Below are 9,974 nucleotides of genomic sequence, written 5' to 3' on the forward strand. Positions count from 1 at the left end.
AGTAGAGAAGGCTGAATCCCATCCCGAGAATTTCTGAGTCCTTAGATTTAAGTTGTTGCCACAGAACTTGCATTTTCAGCCAGTCCCCAGGAGATGCGGCTGTTGCTGGTTTGAGAAGCCCTGAATGAGAGCGACATTTAATACGCAAAGACCCCGCCCATTGGGTATTATCCCCATTTCCAGTGTGAATTTAGGTCCTTTAGGGGTGAAGCGGCTCGCGGATGCCCACACGCGCAGGAAGAGCACGGCCTGGGCCTTTGGTGGGCGGGGTTTAGCGCTGGCGGCCGCAGGCGCGGGAGCGGCCCCTTTAAGGTGAAGGCCCGAGGGCTGCAGGCGGCGGCGGTGGAGACCCGGCGAGGTCCGTTCTCCTTCCGGTCCTGGACCCCAGCCTGACGAGAGGCTGGGCAGAAACTCGCGATCCCCAGACCCTGCCTGTGCACCGGCGGCTGGCGCCAGGCCGATGACAGTCCGGGAGAGCGCGACTCTCCCGGCCGCCTGGGTGGGGGCCGGAACTTCCTGCGCTGCAGCCTCGCAGGTCATTTCCCGGCGGGGAGGCTGAGTCCGCAGGAGCTGGGGACCCCGGGCTGGGGGTGGGGCGGGTGCGGCTGCGCCCTTGAAGCTGCTTCGCCGGCTTTCCGGGACCGTGCCGGGGATAGTGAGGCCGGGGACCCCCTCCGCGCTTTTGCACCAGCCGTGACCCCTTGCAACGGGGGTGCCCGGCGGAGCTGCGCGCTCTCAGCGCCCCCAGACCCTGCGCCGCGGGCGCCGCGCGCATTTTGCACGGGGGAGACTGAGGCTAGGAGTGCGACCCTCAACCCGGGGTCACACCTCGCCTGGGGCACGGCCGGGTGGGTGGTAGCCTGATGCTGCGAGACCCCCTTCTCCCGCCCCGTGGTTGCCCGCACCGTGGGGCCCTGCTCTGACCACAGACTCCGATGGCGGAGGCGGCCGTGCGGGATCCCGCGCAGGTGAGTGCTTGGGCGTTAGGCCCTCCGCTGTCGGCCCCCCACCCTCCTATTCCCGGTGTTGAGACGCAAAAGATGGCTTTGTTCTAGGACTTTTCACCTTTTCCGTTTCCTTGCTTTTGAGTCAGGGGACTCTGGAAGGGAGTCGCTCCCAGCTAGGATCCTGAATCAGGGCAGGGTTTATATAGAGTGGCTTCCGTTTCTGAAATGTAATGAGGATGAAGGGAGAAAGGGCTTTGTAGGCACAGGAACCAGCATACGCAAAAGCTTGGGGGGTGGGGTTGGGCACGGTGTGGAGACTGAGTTGGGAGTGTTCAAGGAACCCCACCCAGGTCACTGCTATGTCTGCTGGAACCAGAGAGCAGGTGGGCTGAAGACCTGGGCCTCTGTTTTGAGGGTGTTGGGAGCCATGGAAGGTTTAGGGCAGAGGAGGAAGATGTTGTGACTCAGGTCTTAACAGGCTCCCTGTGGATGCAGAGTGGAGAACTGCGTGGGGGTGGGCCGGAGGCGGGGAAGCCAAGGAGTAGCCTAATGGAATAGCCTAGGGCAGTGCTGCTGCTGCTGTCCGGACCAGAGTGGGGACTGGAGGTAGAGGACGTGATTGGGAACTTGATGCCTTTTAAGTCAAGCTGAACAAATTTTCCCATGTGGAGGGTGAGAAAGACGAGAGAAGAATCCATGGTTTTTGGTTTGGTGAATCCAGCTTCATGAACTGAGAAGTTGGTTGTGGGAGGAATTTTCCGCGGAAGCAGTAGAAGTTAGGTTTTGGCCAGGTTGAGCCTGTGATTTCCCAGAGACTCCCAAATGGAGTTGAAGAGTGGGCAGCTAAACACACAGGGTGTTCTGAGGGAGTTGTTAAGGTTATGAGAGGCTGGATATTCATGAGAACAATGGCCAGATGATGTATACAAATAGAACTCTGCCCCAGAACCTGCCCAGGAAACCAACCCCCTTATCTACAATAAACAACCCATACAGCAGGAAGCCAGCCTGCTGTCTGTCAAACCCACAGGAAGCCAGATTGCTATCTGAACTGACAATACAGGAAGTTAAAACAATAACTTCTGTAATAAGCAGTCCCAAATGGCCAGGGTTTGATTAATAACAGACAGCTTCCCTAATGTTTGCTCCTGCTTCTGATTTAAGACCAGCCAGAGAAAGGCAGATATGCACCCTAACCAATCACATAGGATGCCCACTTCTAGTTCACCCACCTACGAACAGGAGCCTCCAACCAGGGCATGCCTGAAGCCTTCCTTTTCTTTCACTATAAAACTTTCCCACTCCCAGCTTGCATTGAGTCTCTCTTGCTATAGTGAGCTTTGAGTAAGTAGCCTTGGCTTTTCTCATTTCATTGGTCTTTGTTTATTTCAACTGTTAGAAATATCCAGAATGTGCCATCTGGTGTGTGGATGGGAGCATAGCTGTGTGTCAGATTTAGGAGGTGAAACTTCAGGTCATGGTGACAATGATGTTAAAAAAAAAAGAGGAAGGTGGGGCTGGAAAACTGAGAGCAGGGTTCTTGCTTGGGGACCGTGGCTTATTTGGCATCATAAAGACAGGTGAGGAACAGTAGTGGTCATGGTGGTGGTGGTGGGGCGCTATGTGGGTGTATCAGAGGGTCTGGCAGGTGGCCAGATCATCCCAAAGAGTGTAGACATGAATGAGATGGATGCTGAGGCTTAGCAGTAGAGGAGGTAATATTGCAGTGAGGCCTAGGCTGGTGCTTACACACTCACTTATGTTCTCACCAGGCTTTTGTGGTGACCCTTGATGGGGTTTGTCCTCAGGCTGGGGAATTAACTTGGGGCAAGAGGGGTCAGTTGGCAGAGTTGCTGGCCTTGGGTGGGGGTAGGATGGCCAGAGAGGTTGGCTTTTTTTTTTCTTTTTTCAGTAAGTGTGAGTGATGACATGGTCAGAATGTGCAACAAAGAAGGCCAAGGGTATTTGACATCTGTGTGTGCTGTGGGTGGCTTAGGTTGAAGCCAGGCCAGGGGAGCTGGGGGCTCCAAGGCAAGGGTGGAGCACTCCCTCTCCCTGTTATCTGGGTGTTGCCCTTGGCAGTGGAGGCCATCAAAGATCTGGGGCAGGCTGGGATGGTGGCCGTGTTTGCCAGGTACTCTCTGGATGCTGTGTGCAGAGTGACACATGGGAGCCCGTGGAGATGGCTATGATAGGGACCAGGATGGGGAGAGGGTGGCAGTGGCAATGGGAGGCCGTGGTGAGGTCTGGAGCTGTGAGGATGGTGCAGTCCAGAGTGAAATGCACGTGGGAGGGAGTGTGAGCTGTTTACCCCAGGCCTCTGGACTGGGGTTTAAGGGAGAGAAGTCCACATTTGTATCTGAGAAGTGTGACACTGGTGACACTAGGGGAAGAGGGAGTTGGGCCATGGACTTCAGGCCCAGAGCTTGGAGGGACCCTCTCTGTCCCCTGCCTGTTGCTGCTCTGGGCTGACACAGTGGTCACATGAGGCGCCCACAGAACTAGGGCCTACTGCCTCCTGGAGCTGTGGAGCTGGGGAGGAGAGCGAGCAGGGGATGGACAGCGAGTCCCAAGGACAGAGACTGATCATGGAACAAACTGTCCCCATCATGGCAGGGCTGCGTGACCTTTGAGGACGTGACCATTTACTTCTCCCAGGAGGAGTGGGGGCTCCTCGATGAGGCTCAGAGACTCCTGTACTGCGATGTGATGCTGGAAAACTTTGCACTTATAGCCTCGCTGGGTAAGGCCGTCACCCCTACCCTGGTGTCCCGAGCTCGTCTCTGCCTGTCCCCTTTGCCCAAGAAACGGCTCTTTCCTTCCCACAGCCAGACCACTGGCACTGCTTCCATCCCCGCTTTCCTGGTATGTGTGTTGTGGCTTCTGGGGCTGAGCTATGTACATTGTTCCCCCCTCTCCCTGAGCGGCCCCCACACCTGCTGCCTGAAGTCTTGCAGGGAAGCTCCAGGCATGAGGGGTCTTGCAGTCAGCTGCGTGACTCCCTCTGACTTGGCCATTCCCTCCTGGGTGATTATCCAGATCTGACAGTTCTGTGGTTTAAATTCTGTGCCTTTCCTCTTGCTAATATTTCCTAAGCCAGACTGTGCCAGGAATTCCAATCACTGATGTGGTTACCTCTTGCCATGACCACCCGATGTCCCTGTGTCATACGGAGTTTCCTGTCCTGTAGTCTGTCATGGGGTAGTTCAACTGGGCAGGTGCTGGCCACTCACCCACTCTGTCTTTCCCTTAGGACTTATATCTTTCAGGTCCCACATCGTTTCCCAGCTGGAGATGGGGAAAGAGCCCTGGGTGCCTGATAGTGTGGATATGACTTCAGCCATGGCCAGAGGGGCTTATGGCAGGCCTGGTTCTGGTAAGCAGTGACGGGAGCTGGGGGAGGATGTGACATCACCACTGTGTTTACATCATACCAGCATCTTCTCTCCTATTCATCATCATTTGATACCAAAGCCAGTAGCCAGACCACATCTCTGCTTTTCCTTCCCCGTGCTTGACACATTATCCACTTACCATTGCTATTCTGAGTTGGGCCTCTTGCCTATGCCCCACCTTTCTGGCCTCCATTTCTCTCTTTCAGCTTCCTCTGCAGCACTTTCCAACACTGGCCTATGCTTAATATGTTGTGAGATACATGCTTTTTCTTGATGTGCTTGAACACCAGCTACTCAGTTGCAGGTTTTACTGGGTCTAGATGCTCGCACTGCATAGTCCTCACAGGTTACCAGCAGCCTAGGCCCTGCCAAAAGGCCTTTAAAGAGAAGTGAGTGGGAGACCTTGCCTCTCTGCCCAATACTGTCCCCCATCCTTGTGTCTCTGGTCCTGATAAGGCCTCCCGTATTTTGTGACCTGGCCAGGCACAGTATGGCAGAGCAGATTATTCCTTACCCTGACCTGAGCCTTCTTGTGTTGCCAACAATCCCATGGACTCATTCTTGGGTCAGCCAAGCATAGGTGATGGGGGTCTTTCTTTCTATTAAAGTTTATACGAACTTCACCAGCATTTCTCTGCTTTCAGATTTTTGCCGTGGAACAGAGGGCAAGGACTTACCTTCTGAGCATAATGTTTCTGTAGAAGGAGTGGCACAGGACAGGAGTCCCGAGGCAACTCTGTGCCCCCAGAAGACCTGCCCCTGTGACATATGTGGCCTACGTTTGAAAGATATTTTGCATTTGGCTGAACACCAGACAACACATCCCAGGCAGAAACCGTTTCTGTGTGAGGCATATGTGAAAGGCTCTGAGTTCAGTGCAAACCTTCCCCAGAGGCAGGTGCAGCAGAACGTACACAACCCTATCAGAAGGGAGGAGGGCCAGGCTTTGCCTGTAAAGACCTGGGGAGACCACACATCAGATCAGCTTTCCACCTGCAGGGAGGGCGGGGAGGACTTTGTGACCACAGCAGGGTTTCTGCAGCATGAGGTCACTCCCAGCGATGGGGAGCCGCACAAGGCCACCGAAAGTGTGGTGGATTTTCACATTGCACTAAGGCATAACAAGTGCTGTGACTCTGGGGATGCCTTCAGTGACAAATCCACTCTTGTTCAGCACCAGAGAATCCACAGCAGAGAAAGGCCTTATGAATGCAGCAAATGTGGAATCTTCTTCACTTACGCCGCTGACCTTACTCAACACCAGAAAGTTCACAATAGAGGAAAACCCTATGAGTGCTGCGAATGTGGGAAATTTTTCAGCCAGCACTCCAGCCTTGTTAAACATCGCAGAGTTCACACTGGTGAAAGCCCTCACGTGTGCGGTGACTGTGGGAAATTCTTCAGCCGAAGCTCCAACCTCATTCAGCATAAAAGGGTTCACACTGGTGAAAAGCCGTATGAGTGCAGTGACTGTGGGAAGTTCTTCAGCCAGCGTTCCAACCTCATTCATCATAAGAGGGTTCATACGGGCAGAAGTGCCCATGAGTGCAGTGAATGTGGGAAATCCTTCAACTGCAACTCCAGCCTAATTAAACATTGGAGAGTTCACACTGGAGAAAGACCTTACAAGTGCAATGAATGTGGGAAATTCTTCAGCCACATCGCCAGCCTCATTCAACATCAGATAGTTCACACTGGTGAGCGGCCTCATGGGTGCGGTGAGTGTGGGAAAGCCTTCAGCCGAAGCTCTGACCTCATGAAACATCAGCGAGTTCACACTGGTGAACGGCCTTATGAGTGCAGTGAATGTGGGAAGTTGTTTAGCCAGAGCTCCAGCCTCAATAGCCATCGGAGACTTCACACTGGCGAACGGCCTTACCAGTGCAGTGAATGTGGGAAATTCTTCAACCAAAGCTCCAGCCTCCATAACCACCGGAGACTTCACACTGGCGAGCGGCCTTATGAGTGCAGCGAATGTGGGAAAACCTTCAGGCAGAGGTCCAATCTGAGGCAGCACTTGAAAGTTCACAAACCAGATAGGCCTTATGAATGCAGCGAATGTGGGAAAGCCTTCAACCAAAGGCCTACCCTCATTCGGCATCAGAAGATTCATACCAGAGAAAGGAGCATAGAGAATGTGCTCCTTCCCTGTTCAATGCAACAGCACACACCAGAGATAAGCTCTGAGAACAGACCTTATGAGGGTGCTGTCAACTACAAGTTGAACTTTGTTCATCCAAGCACCCACCCTGGGGAGGTTCCCTAGGAATGCTAGCTCTGTTGGAAGCTTTCTGGGGACTAGTTACATTCTCTTACCATGGATTTTTTTTTTTTTTTTTTTTTTTTTGAGACGGAGTCTGGCTCTGTCACCCAGGCTGGAGTGCAGTGGCCGGATCTCTGCTCACCGCAAGCTCCTCCTCCCGGGTTTACACCATTCTCCTGCCTCAGCCTCTGGAGTAGCTGGGACTACAGGCGCCCGCCACCTCGCCCGGCTAGTTTTTTGTACTTTTTGGTAGAGACGGGGTTTCACCGTGTTAGCCAGGATGGTCTCGATCTCCTGACCTCGTGATCCGCCCGTCTCGGCCTCCCAAAGTGCTGGGATTACAGGCTTGAGCCACCGCGCCCGGCCACCATGGATTTTATCAGCGTTTTTTCACTGCTGGGGTTGTGATAGAAGCCATGTCAGCACCACACACTGCAGCTCTCCAGAGAATGTGTCCACCACTCCACTGTGCTCAGGGAAGGCAGACCTCTCCTCTCTCTTTCCAATCCCTAAAGGGAATAAGGAGTAGTCTGAAGCCATGGGAAGATGTCATTCCCGCCCTGTGTGGCTGGTTTAGCTGTGGACATGACCAGCCTGTGACTGTGAAGTCCTTAGCAGGGTTTTGCTGACAGCTTGTCCTAGAGAAGGTTTCCCGTTTTCTGGGACATTGTTGGTCTCATGCCTGTGAAGGATTTGTCCAGCCTTCATGTTACCCTGCACAACAACTTATCTCCTGTGCATCGCCCTGGTTCATGCGATGATAACGGCCTTATGATAAAGCCGTCTTTAATCTTCCATGTTCTGATCACTGGGTGGGGTGGTTCAAGAACAGAGTTAAGATCTACCAGACTGAAGGGGTCTCCAGATTATCTTGGAGGGGACAGGCGGATGACAGAGAACAACCGTCAATCCAGACTTGGCCTCATTTGCATTGCCACCAAGGCCTCCTAGGAAAAACTGGGAATTTATGGGTGTAATATTGTAGTCTGAATGGCATGAATCTGCCCCGAGGAGGGGGCAGGTGTGACAAACCCTAGTGCATGTGGGAACAGTGTGAATTGGGTCCCTTATTCCCAGGGGGTGCCCCATATTCCCCAACACTGTAAAGCAGATGCTGTTTAGCACCTGCCAAGGAGCCATATGCCCTGAAGTTCAGCCTTAGGCAGGTATCTCTTAACTGTAAGACATATCAGGCCCAGTTGGGATCATAATTTGTACAGAAACACTGGATGTGATTAATAGGGAATAGGCGAGATTATAGCAAACCAGCAGAGATAAATCTGTTCTAAAGGTGCATCCATGAATGCTCCCTTGAATGTGGCTGTGCAGGATTCAGGGTTTGCAGAAATTCTCAGGACCTCTAGACTTCTGTCCTATGACTAATGTTACTGGCAGAGCAAATAATCTAAAGGTTTTGGTTTTGTGGGTTACCATCTCTGTGCTGTGCATCTCGAGGCCAGTGCTGTGCTAGCAGGAAAATAGGGACTGAGAAAAAAGCAGATCCTATACTATAGGGATTATAGCATCTATGACATAGCTAGCCATTCTTTGCTCCCAAGGCAAGAAGAAAGAGATGGCAGAGTCAATATCGGGTTGCCAAATTGGATTTTCTAAAATGAGTAGGAGGTTGGATTTTATGTGCAATAGTTTGTTTTAATGCTTTGTTGATATGTAATTGTCATGCAATAATTATACATATTTGTTAAGTTTTGTACATTTATTATGTACACTCAGGGAACCAATACCATAATCATGATAATGAACGTATCCATCACCTGCAGAGCTACCTCATGCCCCTTTACAGTCTGTCCTTGCCTTCCCCAGGAAACCATTGATTTACATTTTTTACTTTAGATTTGTTTGCCTTTTCTAGAATTAACACAATTGGAATCATAAAGTATTTATACTTTTTTTGGTCTGGTTTCTTTCATGCAGCGTAATTATCTTGAGAATCATCCATGGTGTGTGTATATATAGTTCATTCGTTTTACTACTGAGTAGTGCTATTCTGGGTGAGTGCACCATAGTTTTTTATGATTTATTTAAAAACGTTAAAAAAAATCTGATGAAATACGCTTAACATGAAATTTACTATCCTAACCATTTTTAGTGTATACTTCAGTGGTATTTAGATTTGTATTGTTGTGGAACCATTGCCACCATTTGTCTCCAGAAGTCTTCAATCTTGCAAAACTGAAATTCTGTACTCATCAAGCAATAACTGCCCATTCTCCCTTCCCCAGCCCCTCAAAACCACCATTCTACTTTTTGTCTGTATGAATTTGACCACTCTAGGTCCCTCATGTAAGTAGAATAATAAGTATTTTTCTTTTTGTAACTAGCTTATTTCACACTTAGCATAATATCCTCAAGGTTCATCAATGTTGGAGCATATGTTAGAATTTCCTTTTTAAGGCTGATTAGTATTTCCTTGTATATGCTGCATTTTGCTTATCAATCATGTGTCAATGGATGCTTGGGTTGCCTCCACCTTTCACCTATGGCGAATAATGCTGCTTCAAACATGAGTGCACAAATATCTCTTCAAGACCCTGCTTTCAACTCTTTTGGCTATGTCCTCAGAAGTAGAATTACTAGATGATATAGTAAATCTATTTTTAGTTTTTTGAAGACCTGCCATACACTGTTTTCCACAAAGCTGCATCCTTTCACATTCTTACCAACGGTAAACAAAGTTTTAAATTTTTCAGGGCCAGGCGCAGTGGTTCACGCTTGTAATCCGAGCACTTTGGGAGGCCGAGGTGGGTGGATCATGAGGTCAGGAGATCGAGATCATCCCGGCTAACACAGTGAAACCCTGTCTCTACTAAAAATACAAAAAATTAGCTGGATGTGGTGGTGGGCACCTGTAGTCCCAGCTACTTGGGAGGCTGAGGCAGGAGAATGGTGTGAACACAGGAGGCAGAGCTTGCAGTGAGCCGAGATCATGCCACTGCACTCCAGCCTGGGCAGCAGAGCGAGATTCCCTCTCAAAAAAAAAAAAAAAATTTTTTTTCTACATCCTCGCCAGCACATGTTTTTTTTTGTTTTTGGTGATAGCCATTCTAATGGGTGTGAAGTAGTGTCTCATTTGATACGCTTTCCCTAATGATTTGTGACTTTAAGTATCATTTCATGTGCTTACTGGCCATTTGTATATTTTTGGAGAAATTTCTATTCAAGTATTTTCTCTGTTTTTTGTTTTTGTTTTTTTTTTCCACTCACCCCTCCTTATCTCCATTTTTGAACTGGGTTGTTTTGTTGTTGAGTTTTACAACTTTTCTGTATATTCTGAGTACTAATCTCTTATCAGATATTTTCTCCCATTCTGTGGACCTTTTTACTCTGTTCATAGTGTCTGATTAGAAA

General features: G+C 50.1%; 1 protein-coding gene across 1 annotated transcript; it reads left to right on the plus strand.

The window, feature by feature from the left end:
• Positions 1 to 219: 219 nt before the first annotated feature.
• Positions 220 to 8,516, plus strand: ZNF792 (zinc finger protein 792). The gene is made up of 4 exons (XM_007996285.3): positions 220 to 968; positions 3,564 to 3,690; positions 4,201 to 4,323; positions 4,987 to 8,516. The coding sequence occupies exons 1-4, from the start codon at positions 936 to 938 to the stop codon at positions 6,606 to 6,608; spliced, it is 1,905 nt and encodes a 634-aa protein (XP_007994476.2). The 5' UTR covers positions 220 to 935; the 3' UTR covers positions 6,609 to 8,516.
• The last annotated feature ends 1,458 nt before the right edge of the window (positions 8,517 to 9,974 follow it).

Source organism: Chlorocebus sabaeus, chromosome 6 (genome assembly GCF_047675955.1).
Source record: "Chlorocebus sabaeus isolate Y175 chromosome 6, mChlSab1.0.hap1, whole genome shotgun sequence".
Lineage (NCBI taxonomy): Eukaryota > Metazoa > Chordata > Mammalia > Primates > Cercopithecidae > Chlorocebus > Chlorocebus sabaeus.

Excerpts from the sequence above, each read along its gene's own strand:
- ZNF792 (XM_007996285.3), top strand. The coding sequence starts at position 936 with ATGGCGGAGGCGGCCGTGCGGGATCCCGCGCAG. Across the intron at positions 969-3,563 it reads CCGTGCGGGATCCCGCGCAG|GGCTGCGTGACCTTTGAGGA; the intron begins GTGAGTGCTTGG and ends CCATCATGGCAG. Across the intron at positions 4,324-4,986 it reads TTATGGCAGGCCTGGTTCTG|ATTTTTGCCGTGGAACAGAG; the intron begins GTAAGCAGTGAC and ends CTCTGCTTTCAG.